Genomic DNA, 22,277 nt, shown 5'->3' with positions numbered 1-22,277 from the left:
TATGGCACTGGGAGGACATGTTGCATTTTGGGTCTTATTTCCAAATTTTGGGTAATTTTTCTCATCAGTGTTCTGCAACCTATTTTTTTTAAGTTTATAGACTTCTTGGAGTAGATCTAAATCTTTATACTCTTTTCTTCATTTTCTTAAGATTATAGCTTCATAGGCCGACACTGTATTTTTTTAAATATTTTTTAAATGTTTGTTTATTTTTGAGAGAGAGAGGGAAGGAGAGCGGGGGAGGAACAGAGACAGAGGGAGACACAGAATCCGAAGCAGGCTCCAGGCTCTAAGCTCGGCACAGAGCCCCACGCGGGGCTCGAACTCACAGACCACGAGATCATGACCTGAGTCAAAGCCAGACGCTTAACCGACTGAGCCACCCAGGTGCCCCTGACACTGTGTTTTTTTAAACAGCCTCTGAACATCCTTCTGAATATAGATTTCAGGGGTCAGCAAACTTCTTTGAAAGGACCAGATGGTAAATGTTTTAGGTTTTGCCAGCCATATAGCCTCTGATGCAACTACTCAACTCTGCTGTTGTCGTGCAAAAGTGGGCATAAATAAAATGTAAACAAGTGGTCATGGCTGGTGTTGAAATAAAACTACAGACACTAGATGGGGCACCTGGGTGGCTCAGTTGGTTGAGTGACATCAGCTCAGGTCGCCATCTTCCAGTTCTGAGTTTGAGCCCCACCCACATCAGGCTCTCTGCTCTTGGCCTGTCAGTGCAGAACCCACTTCGGATCCTCTGTCCCCCTCTCTTGCCCTCCCCCGCTTGTACTCTCCCCAAAATAAATGGATATTTAAAAAAAACTATAGACACTGGAATATTTCACATAACTTCATTAGTTTCAAGCGTACAACATAATGGTTCGCTCTTTGTGTATATTTTCAAACGGATCACAGTGAAGTCTAAACACCCGTCACATAGCGACACATTTTTTCTCATGACGAGAACTTTTAAGATCTAGTCTGATTATATGAACTTAAATAATTTTCACGTATCATCAACCATCAGTCTTAATTTTTTAAAACCAATGAAAACAAAAAACAACACTCTGAGCTCGCCGGCCATAGGAAGACACATGGTAGGATGCGTCGGGCCCGCAAGACCCCTGCAAGGTGACTTCCCTTCCAACACTTCCCCTGCCCTCTCCTCCCCGCCGCGAGCCCACCACAGCCCATCATAAGTAATGTTCCAAGGACCACGACGCGAAGTCGTTTTCTCCGTTAAAACTCATCGTGGTCTCAGTTTGAACTTCAAGTCATTACCTGTCCTCTTGTGCGGGCATTTAATACTCGCAACCCCACTGTGAAGTCTGTCCCCCAAGTTTAGGAATGGGGGAAACGGAGCCCCCGCCGCCCAGGTAAGGAGCCAGTGCCAGGACGTCCGGCACACGCTCTCTGGCTCCGCGGCGGGAGCTCCGTCCCCATATTCCGGGGGTCCTTGCCCGCAAGGGTGCGCGGGGTTGGGAGCCAGGACCCGCCTTCCATCCGGGAGGGAAGCAACCGGACCAGTTCCACTCACTCCTTCCCTCCACCCGAGAAGCTGGGGGAGCCCAGGCTTCTCCCGGAACCTCTTCGCTCGGGGAGGAAAGGTGCGGGGGAACTCTAGTCTCGAAGGACCCAGGGCTGCGGGGGGACGTTTCACCTGCAGGACTGCCTCGTTTCAACAAGAACTTTATGGCTCCCGGAAGTGCCTCCTCCCGGTCCTCTTCCCAGCCTCACGCCCGTGGGCTGCAGTTGGAGCGATGGCGGCGGCAGCCGCTGGGCCTGGCCCGGGGTCTGGACCCGGGGACTCTCCGGAGGGGCCCGAGGCAGAGGCTCCGGAGCGTCGGCGGAAGGCGCACGGGATGCTAAAGCTTTACTATGGCCTCTCGGAGGGGGAGGCGGCGGGGCGCCCCTCGGGGTCGGACCCCCTGGACCCGACGGATCTCAACGGGGCGCACTTCGACCCGGAAGTGTATCTGGACAAGGTGTGTGTTTGTGTGGTGGGGGGAACCAGGCTCCCGATACATTGCACCCCCAGATCGTGCCTTCGACTTTGTTGCGGGGTGAGGGAAGCAGGGGTTCATAAAAAGACGACGACGGTCGGGCAGGAAGCAGGGGCAGAGCTGGAGTCTAGGGGGGCATGGGCAGATCTGGACTGGCCTCAAGTGATGCGGAGTCGGAGGTGTCCTGGGCTGACGTTCTGACGGGCCCCGGGTAGGGGGCGTGGCCCAGGCGCTGACAGGCATAAGGACTGGGCCTTGGCCGGGTCTGAGCGTTTGAAACGCTGACAAATCCCAAACCGGACCGAACCTAGTAACTCCCGACCCGTGCCACTTATAGGCTCTATGTCTAGGATTCCGGACAGGGGTGGGATGCGGGTTTTCGTGCTCTGAAAGCCTGAGGGACCTGAGTACCCCCTGACCTGAACACTAACAACCCCATTTACTCCAGCTGCGTAGAGAGTGCCCCCTGGCCCAGCTGATGGACAGTGAAACAGACATGGTGCGGCAGATCCGGGCTCTAGACAGCGACATGCAGACCCTGGTCTATGAGAACTACAACAAGTTCATCTCAGCCACAGGTGATTTGCACCGGGACCTTACCCTTCGCAGTCCCGCTGACCTGTTCCTCCTGTGTTGGGGAAACCGGCAGGGGATTCCGGGGGAGAAGACCCAGATTCTAGTCCTTCCCTGACCTTAATCTACGCTCACCTCCCGCTCAGAACCTTTGTGGTCAAACGACTATAGGCTTAATAGCTGCTCTCAGAGGGTCGTTCTGAGGGTCAAAGGAGAGAAAACTCAAAGACATTTTTAAACTGAAATGGATTTATCTTAACCACTTAGAATCCGTGACACTAAGGATGTCTCAGTAAGGATTAGTTTCTGTCATTAGTGGTAGCTTTCTTCTCTTGTCCAGGTCCTTCTTGAGCGTGGGCTTGTCTCTGTCTCTCCCTCTCTCTCTCCCTCCCTTCCTCTCTCCACCCCTCCCCCCTTTTAAATGAAGCAAAGAGAAAATTTATGACATTAAGGGACACAAAGTTCATGTAAAGGTTTTCTTTTCTTTTCTTTTCTTTTCTTTTCTTTTCTTTTCTTTTCTTTTCTTTTCTTTTTCCTCCTGCCCCCTTTATTCTCTGTCCAGGACAGTGCCACACAATGTTTAGCTATCATCCACACTAACTTCTGTCTTATGTTGGTGAGATGCACTACTCAGAGTTTTGTCATAATTTTGGACCCGTGTGTACTTAGTCCTAGAGGCAGATCCTGAGGGGCCTACCTGTGGTCCGTGAGGATGTTGCGTGAACCTCTGTGAGGTTCACGGTGACATCTCTTACTGTACTAAGTGTCACAATGCCAGGTGTAGTAACACATAGTTATTGTTCTTTTATCTGATTGGACACAGGTTCAATGAATAGGCACCTCTGTGTTCGCTAACGCCAATGTCAACCAGCAAGAAATCACAATTCCTGTGCTAAGAAATTTCTCACAGGAACTTTGCAAGCATTACATTTTCCATTTCTTAGAATTTGTATAGTTTTGACATTTAGCTCTTGCTTAAATAAGGATGGTTTGCTATTTTATCTTTTTCCTACGAAGGGGAGAGAGTTATAAACTAAGCGTTGGAATCAGGGGTTCTAAATCTATAAATACTGTCAAGTTTTTGTATCCATTCAAGAAGTTTTCATTGAATGCCCCTTCCTGCCTGCCTTCCTTCCTTCCTGGCTGGCTTTTTTTTTTTTTTTTTTTTTTTTGCCAAGAGCTGTTCTGCATATTGGAGATACAGCAATGAACCAGCTAGATCAGGCTCCTTCCTGGAGCCCACATTCTAGTTGGGGAGACAGACAATAAGTGAATTTACAAATAAAGGTGGTAGTAAGTACTAGAAGGAGGACATCGAGTAGGGAGAAAAGAGTAATATATCTTGGGGTCTGCCTTTAGCTAGGGTAAGTATGAGAAGGCCTCTTTGAGGTGGTGACATTTGAGCAGGGCTTTGATGAGAAAGAACCAGCTACTGTGGGGGAGGAAACAGCGGGGGCAAAGGCTCTGAAGAGAGGGGCATGTTGGGTATATTCAGAGTGCAGCAGGGAGTTTAGGGGGAGGCAAGGGAGAAGAGTGGTAGGTGACTAGGGTAGATAGTTAGTGGGAACCAGATTTTAGGGACTTATAAGTGGTTATGGGGATCCTGCACTTTACTCTGAGTGAGATGAAATGACAAGAATGGGGTGACCTGACCGTGGTTTTAAAAGGATGCTCACTGTCCAGTGAATGAACTCTAGGGAGGCAGGGGTGGCAGAGACATGCATGAGGAGGCTATTGGAGTGGTCCAGGCAAGATGCTGGTGGCAGGGACCAGGAAGCATGTCAGCAGTGGAAAAGCAGAATGATTCAAGATTTTTTTTTTTTTTTTTTAATTGATTAGGTGAAGGGTCAGGGGTTCAGAGAAGTCTGGACCTCGAGGTCCCCTGGAATAAGATGAGATCTCCTAGGGAGGAAGTATACAGAGAGAAGAGAAGAGGTCTAAGGACTGAGCCCTGCAGCAGCCTGACGTTCGGAAAGTCATGAAGAGAAGGGAGATCTCACAAAGGAAGCAAGCATTTGGGGAGGTTTGAGGACAATCAGGAGCATGGGTGTCTTCGAAGCCAAATGAAGAAAGCATTCCAGGAAGTAGAATTGATAAGCATGGGCTAAATGTTAGTGTGGGGAGTGCTTATCCGTGGTGCAAGAGCCAGGGAGAACCGCAGGAGCCAAGCCCTCAGGGAAGGGAGAGGGGACGAGAGTGGGCCAACTACTGTAGAAGGGGAAGCAGAGTGTGGGCGGAGCCAGTCAGGTGGTCAGACATGGTAGAGTGTAACCTTCTAGAGCGTATTAAGGAATCTTGCCTTTATCCCTCCTAAGCGCTAAGCCACACAAAGGTGATTAGATACAGGAGTCATGTGGCAGATTTGTGTTTTGAGAAGATCCCTCCAGCTGCACTGGGAGGAATGGGTTGGAGAGGTGGCTGGAGAGAGGTCTTTTCACTAGTCCAAGCCAGAGATTTGGGGAGTTTACCCCAGGATGGGAGTGGTGGAGAAGGACCGTGCTGGGCCAGCCGAGAAGTATTTGCAGCAACTTGACGGGACACGGTGTTGAAGAGCTTTGGCCATAAAGGATGACCCCGAGGTTTCAGCGTGACCCCTGGATGGTGGATCTGGTGCTCAAGAAACTACAAGAAGATCAGGTGTGGGAACAGGGACAAAGTGAGCTAGGTCGGTGTTTTTGTTTGTGGTTTTTACTTTCTGAAAGGGAGCCAGACATGAAGCAAACCTAGAGGATCCTGTGGCCCTTGTATCACGAAGGCTCTTGTAGATCATGAGAAGGATTTTGGTCTTCGTCATAACTCTGGGGATCCATGTCAGATGACAGCAGTGTCTCAGGTTAGAAGGAGCCTTGACAGATCTAGTCCGGTCCATCTCTTCTGTCCTCTGAGTACCTCTAAGGAGTGGCCTCCTGACTCACGCTGGAGGTGGGGAGCCTTTATCGAGGGCTGGGATCTCAGAACTCGGAGGCTAAGGGAGTTAGGTTTCGAGGTGCTAGGAGCTGACGAGACGGCAGATACATGTGTGGGTCTGGAGCTCAGAGGGGAGAGCGAGGCTGGAGGGATAAGCCTGGGAGTCTGCTGTGAAGAGGAGGAGGTTTTAAAGGGAAGTGTGGGTGGGACTGCCCAAGGACAGGATAGAGCCTGAGGAGAGGAGAGAGCCCAGAACAGGCCTCTGAGGAGTGCCTGTTTGATGGCCGTACAGAAGAGGGTGAGCCTGTAGCAGAGAGAGGAGCGGTCACAGAGGGAGGGTGGTATGAGCATGAATGTACATCCATTCGGCTGACTCATTCGTTCGTTCACTTACTTGCCAAGTATTGGATTGCCTGTGCGCCGGGCACTATGCTAGGCCCAAGGACATAGCTGCAAACGAGACAATTTCTCAGCCATCACAGAACATACATTCTAGAGAAAGAGACAGAAGATAGGATCGTTTTATCTGTCAGGAGCTCTGGAGAAAATGAAACAGGATAGTATAGAGAGAGTGGGCGGTTGGGAGTGGTTTCGAATGGGGTGGCAGAGAAAGGGTTTTGTGAGGAGGGGACAATGAAGGTGAATGTTGAAGAGCTGACTGTGGGAGGATTTGGAGGCAGAGTGGCTCAGGCTGAGGAAGCGACCTGTACAGAGGCCCTGAAAACTCTATGACCAGAGTAAGAGTGATGGGATGAAGGGAATAGGACCCGACTGCATAGGTTGTACATGACGGGGGGGCAGGCATTTTCTGGGTGGAGTAAATATTTTAGGCTTTGTGGGCCACCTGGTTTCTGTACTCACCTCTGCTATTGTAGCCTGAAAGCAGCTATAGACGCTGGGTAAGCGTACACATGGTTGTATTCCGGTGAAACTCCTTTCCACCAACAGCTGTGACATCCAGAATATCAGCGAAAACAGTGGAGCAAGTGTATTTGGAAATCTCCCTTCCATAAAAGGAACCAAAACACTGGCCAAAACGGTCAGAGTCAACTTTTTCAGACTTCTAGAAATTAACCAAGTGTTTGTAGCAATCTTACGAGCCTTTATTCAAGAAAAACAGCTGAATCTTGGTCAAAGTAGTGAATTCTTTGTAGTAGTGATGTTTTGACTTGGCCCACCGTTTCCTCTCCAGCTCAGCAGTAGCCTTGGAAAATAGCCTCTTTCTAGTACTGGAGGGACCAGGACAGGACTGGACCTGTTTCAAAGCCTCATGCTGAGAGAATTGTCATTATGTAACCTGTCTGGTGCTTTCCTGAAAGATTCTACTCCCTAGATTTGTCTTTATTTGTCCTGACCCTGAGGTCACCCAGTACTAAAAGCCTTTCACCAGGGGGTGTTTGTCAGAAACAATTACAGACAGGTATTGTGTCTGCCTGAAGTGATGGATAATATTTGGGGCAAAAAATAGACTTAAAAAAGCTTAAAAAGAAAAAGCTTAAAAGAAAAGCTAAGAAATGAGACATCCATATTGGGAATCTTGAAGGTCACGTATATATAAGACATGCTTTTTTTTTTTTTTTTTTTAAAGTTTGTTTATTTATTCTGAGAGAGAGGGGGAGAGAGAGTCCCAAGCAGGCTCTGCACTGTCAGTGGAGAGCCTGACATGGGACTCGAACTCGTGAACTGCAAGATCACGACCTGAGCTGAAACCAAGAGTCAGATGCCTAACTGACTGAGTTACCCAGATGCCCAGTACACATGCTTTTAAGAAAGACCTCAGGATGCCCTAAGCTCTCACCTCTGGCTCATCTTCGGGCTCTGCACATGTAGTAAGTGAAGGCTGAGGCAGAGTTGTAAGCTGCCTGGTTGAGTGTTTTAAGGTATACCCCAACACAAACACACACACACACACACACACACACACACACACACCCCAAAAGGGAACTAAAATGGTACACTAGAAAATATCTATTTAATGCAAAAGAAGGTAGGAATAGAGGAACTGGGGAACAAAAAAGAACATAAGACAGAAAATGAGTAACAAAAAGACAAATGTACGTCTCACATTATGAGTAGTTACAATAAATGTAAAAGGATTAAACTCTCCAATTAAAGCAGAGATAAGCAGAATAGATTTGAAAAGCTCACATGATTCAAGAGTGTCTCCAAGAGACACTCTTTCTTTTTTTTTTTCTTTTTTTTAAGTTTATTTATTTTTGAGACGGAGAGAGACAGATCATGAACGGGGGAGGGGCAGAGAGAGAGGGAGACACAGAATCGGAAGCAGGCTCCAGGCTCTGAACCATCAGCCCAGAGCCCGATGCGGGGCTCGAACTCACGGACCGCGAGACCGTGACCTGAGCTGAAGTCGGACGCTCAACCGACTGAGCCACCCGGGCGCCCCAAGAGACACTCCTTCAATTCAAATACATAAATGGCTTGAAAGAAAAAGGGCTGATAAAGATATTCTATGCAAACAATAACCAGAAGAGAATTGGAATTGTGGTACCAATGTCTGACAAAATAGCATTTAAGGCAAATATTGTTACTAGAGACAAAGAAGGGCATTTTATAATGATGACAGGGTCAGTCCATGAGGAAGATTTAACAAATGTAAACATTTGTACACTTAGCAACAGAGTCCCAAAATACACAAAGCAAAAATAGACAGAATTAAAGGGAGAAAAAGAAATTCAACAATAATAGAAGCACCAATATCCCACTTTTAAAAATGAATAGAACAATTAGATAGAAAAACAAGTAAACAGAAGACTTAAAAGATCACTTGAACCAAATAGACCTGACAGACTCCACCAAACAACGATAGAAGACACCTTATTCTCAAGCATGAATGGAGCATTCTCTAGGATAGACCATACGTCAGGTCATAAACAAAGCCTCAATGAATTTAAAAGGATTGAAATCACATGAAGTATGTTCTCTGATCATGGTGGAATTAAATTAGAAATCAGTGGGGCGCCTGGGTGGCTCAGTCGGTTAAGCGTCCAACTTCGGCTCAGGTCATGATCTCACGGCTCGTGAGTTCGAGCCCCACATTGGGCTGTGTGCTGACAGCTCAGAGCCTGGAGCCTGTTTCAGATTCTGTGTCTCCCTCTCTCTCTCTGACCCTCCCCCGTTCATGCTCTGTCTCTCTCTGTCTCAAAAGTAAATAAATGTTTAGAAAAAAAAAAAAAAAAATTAGAAATCAGTAACAAAGGAGCCTGAGAAGTTCACAAATATGTGAAAATTAAGTAGCATGCTCTAAAATGACCAATGGGTTACAGAAGAAATTGCAAGGAAATTAGAAAATACTTTGAGATGAGTGAACCTGAAAACACAGCATTCCAGACCTTATGAGATGTAATAAAAGCAGCGCTCAGAGGGAAATTTATAGCTATAAATGCCTGCATTAAAAAAGAGAGAGAGGTGGGGCACCTGGGTGGCTCAGTTGGTTGAGCATCCAACTTTGGCTCAGGTCATGATCTGGTTTGTGAGCTCGAGCCCTGTGTCGGGCTCTGTGCTGACAGCTCAGAGCCTGGAGCCTGCTTCAGATTCTGTGTCTTCCCCTCTCTCTACCCCTCCCCTGCTCACGCTCTGTGTCTCTGTCCTTCAAAAATAAATAAACATGAAAAAATTTAAAAAGAGAGAGCAAGAGGGAGGGGCACCTGGCTGTGGCTTAGTTGGATGAGCGTGGGACTCTTAATCTCAGAGGTGGGTGTAGAAATTATATACATACAGACGCAAGTAAAGAAAGAAAGAAAGAAAAGATCTCAAATAAATAACATACTACCTAAAAAACTGGGGGGGGGGGAGTACAAACAGAACCCAAAGTGTGTCAAAAGGAGGGAGTAATAAAGATCAGAACAAAATAAATAATGTAGAAAATCAATAGAGAAAATAAATGAAGCCAAAAATTGGTTCTTTGAAGAGTTCAGCAAGATTGACAAAACTTTAGCTAGACTGGCCAAGAAAAAAATGAGAGAACATTCAAATTACTAAAATGGAATGAGAAAGAAGATGTTACTACCAATTTTGCAAAAATACAAAGGATTATAAGAGCACACTGTGAGGAGTTGTATGCTCACATCTTAGGAAATGAGGTGAAATGTACAAATTCCTGGAGAAATACAAACTTCCAAAACTTTCTCAAGAAGTCATAAAATACCTTGGAAGATGTATAACAATGAGAGACATCAATATTGAAAAAAAACTTTCCACAAAGAAAAGCCTGGGACTGAATGGCTGCACTACTGAATTCTACCAAACATTTAAATAGTGCACAAACTCTTCCAACAATTTGAGGAGGCTAACTAATTCTATGAGGCTAGTATTAGTCGAATGCCAAAACCAGGGAAAGACAACATAAGAAAACTACAGACCAATATCCGTTATGAATATGGATGCCAAGCCCTCAACAAAATACTAGCAAACTAAACCCAGCAACATAGAAAAAGGATTACATACAATGACCAAGTGGGATTTATTCCAGGAATGCAAAGTTGGTTCAACATGCAAATCAATCAGTGGAATGCACCATATTTGCAAGGCATCTTTTGTAATAATATTTAGTTTTGTTCCCATTTCCTGAAATAACCCCAGATCAATAAAGGCAACATAGATGTCTTTTGTTACTCATATAACAGACCCCTTTCAACCACACCTAAGTTTATGTTAATGAAATGATTTTTGGAAAGCCCCTTGATAACCAGAGGTTAGGGGCAGGTTGCTAGGGGAACCAACCATGTGACTGATTAGAGGTTTGGAACTTTCAGCTCCGCCCCCCAGACCTCCCGGATGTGGAAGTGGAGAGGGGCTGGTGACTGAGTTCAGTGACCAATAGCTATCGCTTTGATCAGTCGTGCCTCATCGGTGACGCCTCCACTAAACTCCAAAAGGAGAGAGTTTGAGAGCTTCCAGGTTGGTGAACATGCGGAAGTTGGGAGAGTGGCATGCCCAGAGAGGTCATGGCAGCTCTGTGCCCCTCCCACATATGCTGTCCTATGCCTCTCTGCCATCTGGCGGTTTCTGAGTTGTATCCTTTTGTAATAAAGCGGTAAGCTAGTAAGTAAACTGTTTTCCTGAATTCTGTGAGCTGCTGTAGCAAATTAATTGAACCTGCAGAGGGATCGTGGGTGGGAACCCTCCAATTTACAGCCAGTTGGTCAAAAGTACCAGTGACAACCTCAACTTTGGACTGACGTTTGAGGTGGGGGTAGAGTAGTCTCGGGTGACCGAGCCCTGAACTTGTGAGATCTGACACTAACTCCAGGCAGATAGTGTCACAATGAAGTTAGATCGTGGGACACCCAGCTGGTGTTGCAGAATTGCTTGATGTGTGGAAACCCCACACACGTGGTGTCAGATACGAAGTTGCGTTGGAGTATCGAGAGTGGAGGAGAGGCACCAGAGTGTCTTTTCCCCTTACAGACACCAAAAGCACACGTAACTAAAGGAAAACAAAAATAAGTAAATTGGACTTTATCAGAATTAAAGTTTTGTGTTTTAAAGGATACTGCCGGGAAAGTTAAAGGACAACTCACAGAATGGGAGAAAGTATTTGTAAGGCATATATCTAAAAAGGGTCTAATGTCCAGAATATATAAAGAACTTTTGCAACTTGGCACTAAAACGACAACCCTATTTAAAAATGGACAAAGGATTCAAATCGACATTTCTCCAAAGAAGATACACGAATGACCAACGAGCACATGTAAAGATGCTCAGCATCATTAGTTATTGGGGAAACGCAAATCCAAACCACAGTGAGATACCACTGCACCCTCACTGGGATTTCCAGCAAATGGGATATAACAAATGTTGGAGATGTGGAGGACTTGGAACTCTCGTACGTTGCTGGCAGGAATACATAATGGTGCTCCTGAAAATAGTCTGGCCGTTCCTCAAAGAGGTAAGCACAGAGTTCGCCTATGTTCCAGCAGTTCCACTCACAGGAATATACTGAAGAGAAAATGTTTGCACAAAAGCATGTACATGAATGTTCATAGCAACATTATTCATAATAGTCAAAAGAAGCCAAATGGCTACCAACTGGTGGATAGAACAACAAACGTGGACCCGTACAGTGTAAGATTACTCAGCCATAAAAAAATACACCGATGTCGTAGACTCTGGGTCTGGAGTTCTCTCTTGTCCAGCAAGAGAGCAGATGCAGGATTAAAGTGAGAGAGAGGCTAATGTCTGGGAGGAGACAAGCCCCGAGTAAGGGTCCTTGCTGTGTTTTTATTAGGATCAGGAAAGCTTACGAGCCTGAAGGATGTGCGCAAAGAGACAATGAAACTGTGAACATTAACTCATGGGTGTGAGGGAAAGGGGGTTTTGAAGATAGATGTGCAGTGTTAGGGGTTTGGGTCAATACAAAACAAAATCCTGGCCAGGGGGGGATGGTTGTTTAAGGCAGGCATGAGGCGCCACCTCTGTTTATCTTAACTTGACTCAGGGACAAGACAGCTGGCTGCCTCGGGGTCAACAAGGCACCTGCTTTCTTTTGCTAATTGGCCCCACTGTCCTGCTGTGGTCTATAGCCCAGTTTACCTGTTTACCTATTTTGGCCCTTCCTTCCAGGGAAAGCAGCTTTCTGCTATTGTACTAAATTGGGGGGAGGGGGGGTTCTGCCCTGAATACCTAATCTTGCCTACCTAATCTTGGATGCTTTTATCCTGGGGCTTCCTATTCCTGTATGCCTTGTTAACCCATGAGTGCAAGCTCAGGGAATTCCTAAGCTTACTCCCCACATACGGATACATGCTAAAATGCAGAGAACCTTGAGATCATGCTAACTAAAAGAAGCCAAGCTCAAAAGGTCACATATTGTATGATTCCATTTATATTAAATGTACACGATGGGCAAATTCATACAAGCAGAAGACAGATTTGTGGTTGGCAGGGACTGAGGCATGGGGAGAACAGGAAGTGACTGCTGAGGGTCTTTTTGGGGTGATGAATGTTCTGGAAATAGATTGTGATATCGGTTGCACAATCTTGTGAATACACCAAAAATACTAAAACCCACTGAATTTTATGGTATGTTGATTATATCCCAGTTAAAAACCAACCAACCAAACAAAAAAAAACCCAACCAGGGATCAAGTCAGGTTTGGCCTGCCAGCATCTGGCCTCAACCTTGAGTTTATGTAATAATGCGTTTATCTGTTTCAAAGTTGAAAAGATCTCTCAAAGGTTGTGCAATGAAAAGCCTCTTCCCATTCCTTTCTCCAGGCAAAGACAAAGCAGTCTTTGATGGTAAACTTGACTGAAGATTCACAGACATACAGAAAAGCGCACAGGTCATAAGTGGACAGCTCCATGAATTTCACAAACAGAACAGGTCTATGCAGTCAGCACCCAGGTCAGTAAGCTGCAGGCTAGCAAGGCGCCCTCCAGTCTCCTACCAGTAACCAGTTACCCCCCACTCCTCCCCCAGGCTGGTATATTGGTGTCCAAACAGCTAACCATTTGCCCTAGCCCAAGCTGGTTCAGTTAACAAGCTTGAAATGGTTCAAAGATACACAGTGTAGTATTTATTACTTGGTGATATGAAGTTGTTTTTGTTTTTGTCTTGTTTTTTTTGACATGGTAGAACTTTAATTTCTAATTTTGTGGCTCTGGGCCTGTGAAATCAGCAACAATGACACTAGCGGTAGGTTTTCTTTTACTCTGTTTTTTTTTTTTTTTTTTTAATGTTTATTCATTTTTGAGAGAGGGAGAGAGAGCGTAAGTGGGGGAGGGGAGGAGAGAGGGGGAGGCAGAGGATCTGAAGCGGGCTCTGCGATGACAGCAGGAGCCCAATGTGGGGCTCGAACCTGCGAACTGTGAGATCGTGATCTGAGCTGAAGCCAGACGCACAACCGACTGTCACCCAGGTGCCCCTCTTTTACTCTGATAACTTAGTTTGGGGATTTTTCCCCCCTTTGGAAGTCAGATTCAAGTTTCCTTTTTGAGGTAGCACCTAAGTATCATGGGCCTAAACACCTAATGCAAAAAAGAATCTGCTCTTTTGATGGTATGATTTGACAGACCTGGGAGGAGTTGTGTCACAGGTTAAACTGTTAACAAGCAAGAACAAGAACTGGGGGGGGGGAGGATGAAAATGCCTCATGACCTTCCAAGGACCCCCGTGACCACTGGCCCTGCATTCTCTCCCCAAGTTGGCAAGTTGGGTTGCTACTCCAGTCCTGCTCTGAGAATATTCCCCTGGCCCAGGAGCCACACACAAACCAGCGGTGGGTGTGCAAAGGCTCACAGATGACCGCAGTTAGACGTTGCCAGGTTCCTTTCCGTACATATTGGTCAGTTTGTGCAACCACCAGCAACGAAGAGAAGAGCTCTTTCTATACACCCTGGCCAACGTTGCTGCCAAAAGTTTTCATCTTTGGCCATCCGATAGGTGAAAAGTGGTATCTCTGTGTAGTTTCAATGTCTCTTGTGAGGTTGAAAGTCTTTTGCCTATTTAAGAGCTGTTTGGTATCCTTGTCTGTGGACTGCCTGTTCATGTCCTTTTCCTATTTTTCTATAGACTTGTTCTTTTTCATAATGATTTTTTTTTTCATGTTTATTAATTTTGAGAGAGAGAGAGAGAGAGCGCAGGTGGGAAAGGGACAGGGGGAGAGAAAATCCGCGCTGTGAGCTCTGAGCCTGATGCCACTGGGCTCGATCCCGAGAACTGTGAGATCCTGACCTGAGCCAAAATCAAGAGTTGGACGCTCAACTGAATAAGCCACCCAGGCACCCCAATGATTTATTTATTTATTTAAAATTTTTCAATGTTTATTTATTTTTGAGAGAGAGAGAGAGAGACAGAGTGTGAGCAGGGGAGGGGCAGAGCGAGAGGGAGACACAGAATCTGAAGGAGGCTCCAGGCTCTGAGCTGTCAGCACAGAGCCTGACATGGGGCTCGAACTCCACGAATTGGGAGGTCATGATCTGAGCCAAGATCAAGAGTCAGATGCTTAACCAACTGAGCCACCCAGGTGCCCCATGATTACATTTTAAATCACATTTAAACTTTGATCCGTCTGGTGTGTGTGTGTGTGTGTGTGTGTGTGTGCACGTGTGTGTGAGAGCGTGTGGTCTGAATCCAACTATATTTTGTTTCTTTGTATTAACTCCATACTTAATCACCTTACTAAATTCTCTTATTGTTTGTTGTAATGTTTTCGGTGATTCTTCAGGGTTTGCTATTTATACAAGTCTATCATCTGCAAATATTGATAATTTCACCTCCTTTCCAATTTGTGTATCTCTATAATATATTTCTTGAGTCCAATCGAATTGGCCAGTATCTTCAGAACAACGTTAGGAAGTAGTGGTGATCATGGTTATCCTTGTTATCTTTCTGATTTTAAGAGGAATGCTTCTAGCATTGCTTCATTAACATGATGCTGGGTTTTGGGGGTTAGAGAAATACTCAGCTGTTCATATTTTTTAATTTTCATTTTTTAACGTTTATTTATTACTGAGAGACAGAGAGACACAGAGCGTGAGCAGGGGAGGGGTAGAGAAAGGGGGAGACACAGAGACTGAAGTAGGTAGGCTCCAGGCTCTGAGCTGGCAGCACAGAGCCAGACGCGGGACTCGAACTCATAGACTGCAAGATCATGACCTGAGCCGAAGTCGGTCGCCTAACCAACTGAGCCACCCAGGCGCCCCTGTTCACATTTTATTGAGAGACTTTTTTTCAAATTCAAGAATAGATGTTGAATTGGCCCTCTTTCACCTTTTATATGGGTGAATTATTATTGAAAGTTCTTTTTTAAAAAAATTTTCTTTAATGTTTATTTATATTTGCGAGAGAGAGAGAGAGAGAGAGAGGGAGAATGGGCAGGGGAGGGCTTCTAATGTTGAGCTGTCTTTACATTTATGAAATAAAAAACATTTGGACATATTTTATCAATTATTCTCTTAATCCACTGCTGGCTTCTGCTTGCTAATTTACCTACACATCTCCATTTATTAATTTATGCATCTCTATTCATAAGAGACATGAATGTACCATTTTCATCTTTGAACTTTTTATTAACATTCTCATGTCAGTGTTAGGTTTGTTCCGCAAATTAACATGAAAGCTTTTCTAATGTTTTCTCTTTGAGCATTGCTTACACAGAGCATTGGAATGAACTGCCCTTCTGAGCTCTGGTAGCCGCCCCACGACATCCCCTGGGCCTGGTGCCTTCGTGTGGAGGAGAGGGAGAATCTTTGATTGACAACATTCTCCCTTCCCTCCATTTGTGTTTTCTGTTCTTCTGGAATCCACTTAGGTAAATTCTGTTTTTGTAGCAAATTATTCATTCAGGTTTTCAATTCTTTTACGGGGAATCGAGCAAACTTGTATCTTGTGATTATTATAATTTGTGTATTTATGATTATTTCACCCCTTATTTCTTATTTTGTTTTTTTCCCCTTTAAAAAGATTAGGTTAGCTAACATTTTATAAATTTTATTTTTTATCCTTTTATTCTCAGTGATCCTGATCTTTTTTTATTTATATTGCGATAAACTTACTCACTGTCAGCGAGTAACCCGATGCAGGGCTCGATCTCATGAACCGGGAGATCATGACCTGAGCCGAAGGTGGATGCGTAACCAACTGAGCCACCCAGGCACCCCATTTAAAAAGTGTATTAATTTCTGCTTTTAGCTTTACTAATTTCTTTCTGCTTTCTTTTGTAGTACTTTTTCTTCTAACTTCTTGAGTTGAATGTTTATTCTAATTTATTAATATAGGGATTTAAAACTGATTTCCTCTGAACATTGCTCTAGAGAGCTATAGCCTATAGGTTCTGATTTATAGTGTTCTCGTTGTTATATGCTGCAGTTTATTTTGATTTCCCTTTTGACCCACTAGCCGATTAAGAATGAAGTTTTCTTTTTTTCTCCAAATGATGGGATCTCTTTGCTTTCTAGTTTTGTTATTAATTTCCAATTTCATTGCATTGTGATTCTGTGTCTCCCTCTCTCTCCACCCCTTCCTCCCTCTCTCTCTCTCTCTCTCTCTCAAATAAATATTAAAAAAAATAAAGGGAGGTAGTTGGCATGATCTTGTGGCGCGGTTTTAGCTGTTCCGATGCATGGGATAGATGGCTAGTTGGGCTTAACCTGCGGTAGAGTTTCACTAGCGAGTAATGGAGGGAGTGGACAAGAGAGGCAAGGGGGCTTGTAAACATGTGATGACACTGGTGGTGGGTCAGAGTTCCTGGGGAATGAGTAGGGAATTGCAGCCGTGAGAAGTGTGATGAGTAGTGACCCTGTGCTAGGGGCAGGGGTCCAGAGTTCCTGAAAAGGCAAAGGATTGTTAGAGTGGGTAGACAGGGTGAATGATCAGAATTACAGAAGGTGTGAGGCTTGAAGCTGAGATTGACAGGTCTTGCCGAGGACCAGGAGAGGTGGCACAGATGAGGCAGAGGCAAGGGTGGGTGGGACTGAGGAGATTGTGAACGGAGAGTCGGGAATGTCTGAAGCCTCATTCACGTGGATGGCCATGTCCACAAGGAGGTGACAGTGACCAGGCACTGAGAGGTGAGGCAAAGAGGACGGGAGGGACAGCAGCAAGAGGGATGCCGTTTGACGGCACAGTCTTCGAAGAAGCTGGGGTCTTTAAAAGGGAAGAAGAGTAGAAACTTCTAGAAGTGTCAAGGGGCCAGGCCCTGAGGCACCGGTTGTGAAAAGAAAAACTCTTAGGCAGGTTTCCCCTGAGACAAAAGAGCTAAAGGACCCTTCAGAGAAGAGAGGACATGTTCCAGAAAGTGGAGTGAAATGGTTTGGGAAGTCTGCGAAGGAGATAAGGGCGAACAGACATTTATTGTCTCCTCTGTGCCACATAGTGTGCTGGGCGCGGAGGATGCCCCCCGGGAAGGAGCAGACAGGCTCCTGCCAAGTGCTCTGTGCCCCCTTTTGGCATCTTCTGAGCGCAGGGACTGTGGCTCCACGGGCTGTCTCCGCACCAGGGCACTTGTGCTCAGAAGATGCGGCCTTCCCTCCCATTTACTGTGACCAAGCACCATTGCTTTTTGCACTGAATCATCAACGTGACCCTTAAGGAGCTGGCTCAGGGGCATTTGGGAAGGAGGGTTGTGTGCGTGCACGCGTGCATGTGTGTGTGCGTGCGTGTGTGTGTGTGTGTGTGTGTGTGGTAGGGGGAGCAGTCGGACCCTGTCGCAAGCTGACAAGTCGCCTCCTTTCCCTTCCCCCGCGCCCTTGCCCCGCCAGACACCATCCGGAAGATGAAGAACGATTTCCGGAAGATGGAGGACGAGATGGACCGGCTGGCCACCAACATGGCGGTGATCACCGACTTCAGTGCGCGCATCAGCGCCACCCTGCAGGACCGCCACGAGCGCATCACCAAGCTAGCAGGTGGGCCCTGCCCCCGAGCGGGTGCTGGAGCGGCCTACCCCGAGGCTCTGGGGCTGACACCACCCGTCCCCGGCCCCCAGGGGTCCACGCGCTGCTGCGGAAGCTGCAGTTCCTCTTCGAGCTGCCCTCGCGCCTCACCAAGTGCGTGGAGCTGGGCGCCTACGGGCAGGCGGTGCGCTACCAGGGCCGCGCGCGGGCCGTCCTGCAGCAGTACCAGCACCTGCCCTCGTTCCGCGCCATCCAGGATGACTGCCAGGTCATCACGGCTCGCCTGGCCCAGCAGCTGCGGCAGCGCTTCAGGTGTGGCCCCGGGACCCTCTCCCACCCCCAGCCGGGGCCCTGGGCCTGCCGGTTGCGGTCCAAACTCGTCCCCCTCCTCCCTCCCGCCGAATTCCATCAGCCTGCCCTTGACCGCCGCCTCCCACTTTGCAGGGAGGGCGGCTCCGGCGCCCCCGAGCAGGCAGAGTGCGTGGAGCTGCTGCTGGCCCTGGGCGAGCCTGCGGAGGAGCTGTGTGAGGAGTTCCTGGCGCACGCCCGCGGGCGGCTGGAGGCCGAGCTGCGGAGCCTGGAGGCAGAGCTGGGGCCTTCCCCTCCGGCTCCCGACGTCTTAGAGTTCACGGATCGCGGAGGAAGTGGCTTTGTGGGTGGCCTCTGCCAGGTGGCCTCGGCCTACCAGGAGCTCTTCGCGGCCCAGGGCCCGGCGGGTGCCGAGAAGCTGGCAGCCTTCGCCCGGGAGCTGGGTGGCCGCTACTTTGCGCTAGTGGAGCGGCGGCTGGCGCAGGAGCAGGGTGGCGGTGACAACTCCCTGCTGGTGCGGGCGCTGGACCGCTTCCATCGGCGCCTGCGGGCTCCTGGGGCCCTGCTGGCCGCTGCCGGGCTGGCCGAGGCGGCCACGGAGATCGTGGAGCGAGTGGCCCGCGAGCGCCTGGGCCACCACCTGCAGGGCCTGCGGTCGGCCTTCCTGGGTTGCCTGACCGATGTGCGGCAGGCTTTGGCTGCCCCTCGCCTGGCCGGAAAGGAAGGCCCGGGCCTGGCCGAGTTGCTGGCCAACGTGGCCAGCTCCATCCTGAGCCACATCAAGGCCTCGCTGGCAGCCGTGCACCTCTTCACCGCCAAGGAGGTGTCTTTCTCCAACAAGCCCTACTTCCGGGTATGGCCTACCTTCCGGCTTTTATCTCCCCGCCCCACCCCCCATTCTGGCATTGTTTCATTCATCCCGTAGATTGGCAGCTGTCGGGGCACACAGTCCTTGCCCCAGGCCCTCTGGATGTGCTTTGAGGGAGTCACGAGGAAGGCTGGCACTACCCGGAGGGGGGGGTGAAGGCTCCGAGGGCATCTGCAAGCAGGGTCCCCAGTGCTGGCTTTGTCCCCTTTGCGCTCCCGCGGCCCCCCTCCCCCCGGGGGGAGCTGCTCTTGGGGACCGGAATGCGGGACCAAGCTGTCCCTTGGAGAGGGGCTAGGGCATGTAGGGTCCCAGTAGAGGCTCGCTGTTGGCCCCCGCCCGGAAGAGGGGACCTGCTGTGTATCTGCGGCCCTCCTCCTCACAGGGCGAGTTCTGCAGCCAGGGTGTTCGCGAGGGCCTCATCGTGGGCTTCATCCGCTCCATGTGCCAGACGGCTCAGAGCTTCTGTGACAGCCCTGGGGAGAAGGGGGGTGCCACGCCACCTGCTCTGCTCCTGCTGCTCTCCCGCCTCTGCTTGGACTATGAGACAGCCACCATCTCCTACATCCTCACCCTCACCGATGAACAGTTTCTCGTGCAGGTGAACCGCTCACTCATAGCAGGGAAGGGGACGGTGGTCCCGGGAATCCAGGAGGCTGGGCGGTGCCCTCGCGGTCAGACCCGGGCCAGCTGCCCATGCCCAGCCCGTGCCCCGCTCCTGCTTGGCGGTGGCCCCTGAGCTGCCCACCCCGTGCTCACTGCCCCTCTGTCCTCTGCGTCCCCGGCTCAGGACCAGTCTCCAGTGACCCCCGTGAGCACACTGTGCGCAGAGGCCAGGGAGACGGCGCGGCGGTTACTGACCCACTATGTGAAGGTGCAGGGCCTCGTCATATCACAGATGCTGCGTAAGAGTGTAGAGACACGGGACTGGCTGAGTACCCTGGAGCCCCGGAACGTGCGTGCTGTCATGAAGCGGGTGGTGGAGGACACGACGGCTATCGACGTGCAGGTGCTGGCCCTGGGCTGGCCCGTCAGGCTGGCCTGATGCGGGCTTGGGGGGTTGGAAGATAGCCGCCCTCAGAGGATCAAGACGGCAGGGCCGAGCAGTGCCTGCGTCTGTGGCCTCGTTCCTCCTCAGCCCTGGGTTGTGGCATCATTGCCCGCACGTCACCTATGAGGGGGCTGAGCTCTGGAGTCACCCAAGGGATCAGGACAGGGTTAGCACTGAAGACTGAGCCTCAGCCCCAAGTCTGATGTCCTACCCTTGCCCCGCTCCACCAGTTCTATAAAGAGCGACCGGGTACCAACCAGATACCAGGTCCCCACTACCCTGTGGTGCTTCTAACAGATGAGTTTGTAATTTATTTTTATTCTTCTTTCGTTTAATGCTTATTTATTTTTGAGAGAGACGGAGCGTGAGTGGGGGAGGGGCAGAGAGCGGGAGACAGAGGACCAGAAGGGGGTTCCGTGTCAACAGCAGAGAGTCTGATGTGGGGACCGAACCCACAAACTGTGGGATCACGACCCGAACCCCAAGTCAGAAGCTTAATCCGCTGAGCCACCCAGGCTCCCCAGAGTTTGTAATTTAGAGTGTCCTTGGCCCTCACCCTGGGCACCTGGTGGGCTAGAGGGTCCCCTTGCTCTGGCCTCCTTACAGTGAGTGCCTCCTTCCACCACCAGGTGGGTCTTCTGTACGAAGAGGGTGTCCGCAAGGCCCAGAGCAGTGACTCCAGCAAAAGGACCTTCTCCGTGTACAGCAGCTCTCGACAGCAGGGCCGCTACGCCCCCAGCTACACGCCCAGGTCTGGCCGGCCAGGGTAACCCCAGGGGAATGGACAAAGGAGGATGTGGGTGCAGGGTGGGCTCTGACTGCTTGTCTCCCCCCATCCAGTGCCCCAATGGACACCAATCTCTTGAGCAACATCCAGAAGCTGTTCTCTGAACGCATCGACGTGTTCAGCCCTGTGGAGTTCAACAAGGTCTGAAGTCCCCTGTGACCCCACCTTCTAGGGGCCCTTGGGAAGGTTGGCTCAAGCATCTGACTCAAGGAGTCTAGGACTCCTCTGCTCCCCTGCCCCCTGCCACCAGGCTCTGTCTCTGGGCTGTTTCTAGGAGTGAATGGTCATCTACAGCCCCGCCATTGCCATATCCCATGGCCCTCTGCCCCGACCTTGGTGCCCCCAGCCTGGGTCTCGATGCTGATCTGGAACGCCTCTTTTACCCTTGTCCTTGTTGCCACAGGAGTTCTGGGTCCTCATCAGGGATTCCTGTCCACACGACAGGCCCTGCCCCAACCCAGCCCACACTCGGGGACCTGGTGTTCTTCTGCCTCTAACTCAGCAAGCCTTCCCGCTCCTGGTGTCAGTGCTGACTCCCATCTCTGCTTGCCTTTTTTTTTTTTTTTTTTTTTTTTTGAGAGCGAGAGTGAATGGGGGAGGGGGCAGAGAAGGGGAGAGAGAGAGAATCCCAAGGAAACTCTGCACTGTCAGCACCGAGCCCTATGCGGGGCTCGAACTCACGAACCATGAGATCATGACCTGAGCTGAAACCAGGAGTTGGACACTCAACCGACCAGGCGCTTCTCCCATCTCTGCTTCTGACTGTTGGGTTTTCCCTGTCTGTTCCCCCTCCGGGTGGTGGTGCTAACCTCGTATACATCCCTCCCTCTCGGATGGGTCCTGGGACTTTTACACCCCGTCACAGCTACCGGCCTCTTACTGTCTCTCTGGCCCCTGCCCAGAACGTGGGTGCCCTCCGGGATCCAGTGCCCCTACCCAACACCTGCTGTCCCAGAGCAGCCTCCTGTCCTTGCCTGCAGGTATCGGTGCTGACCGGCATCATCAAGATCAGCCTGAAGACGCTGCTGGAGTGTGTGCGGCTGCGCACCTTTGGGCGCTTCGGCTTGCAGCAGGTGCAGGTGGACTGTCACTTCCTGCAGCTCTACCTGTGGCGCTTCGTGGCCGACGAGGAGCTTGTGCACCTACTGTTGGATGAAGTGGTGGCCTCAGCCGCCCTGCGCTGCCCGGACCCAGTGCCCATGGAACCCAGTGTCGTCGAGGTCATCTGCGAGCGCGGCTAGGCCGGGCCGCTGCCAGGCACCGGCTCGCCCACTTGCCCCAACCCGCCCATCTCCTGGTCTCCCGCCCGGGCGGCCCTTCCCCTCCAGCCTCAAAACCTGCCAAATAAAGACGCGCTGCCTCCTCCTCCTCCTCCTCCTCCTCCTCCTCGTCGCTTGCGGGGGCGGGGCTTGCCCGGGGTGGAGTTGTGAG

At 49.5% G+C, this 22,277-nt stretch overlaps 1 protein-coding gene across 1 annotated transcript; it reads left to right on the top strand.

Moving 5' to 3' along the window:
- Positions 1-1,677: 1,677 nt before the first annotated feature.
- On the top strand, positions 1,678-22,211 carry VPS51 (VPS51 subunit of GARP complex). Its single transcript, XM_060607181.3, has 10 exons — positions 1,678-1,979; positions 2,446-2,575; positions 17,700-17,846; positions 17,927-18,146; positions 18,279-18,996; positions 19,394-19,609; positions 19,799-20,017; positions 20,689-20,810; positions 20,900-20,987; positions 21,827-22,211. The coding sequence occupies exons 1-10, from the start codon at positions 1,755-1,757 to the stop codon at positions 22,085-22,087; spliced, it is 2,346 nt and encodes a 781-aa protein (XP_060463164.1). The 5' UTR covers positions 1,678-1,754; the 3' UTR covers positions 22,088-22,211.
- The last annotated feature ends 66 nt before the right edge of the window (positions 22,212-22,277 follow it).

The sequence above is a fragment of the Panthera onca genome, chromosome D1, assembly GCF_046562875.1.
Source record: "Panthera onca isolate mPanOnc1 chromosome D1, mPanOnc1 haplotype 2, whole genome shotgun sequence".
Classification (NCBI taxonomy): Eukaryota; Metazoa; Chordata; class Mammalia; order Carnivora; family Felidae; genus Panthera; species Panthera onca.
Note: the sequence above shows the minus strand (reverse complement) of the source record. Positions and strands in the feature narration are given on the sequence as shown.

Bases quoted from the DNA above. Each gene is read 5' to 3' on its own strand.
- VPS51 (XM_060607181.3), top strand. From the start codon at position 1,755: ATGGCGGCGGCAGCCGCTGGGCCTGGCCCGGGGTCTGGACCCGGGGAC. The intron at 2,576-17,699 runs GTGATTTGCACC...TTGCCCCGCCAG, and splicing joins CAAGTTCATCTCAGCCACAG to ACACCATCCGGAAGATGAAG. The intron at 18,147-18,278 runs GTGTGGCCCCGG...CCCACTTTGCAG, and splicing joins CAGCTGCGGCAGCGCTTCAG to GGAGGGCGGCTCCGGCGCCC.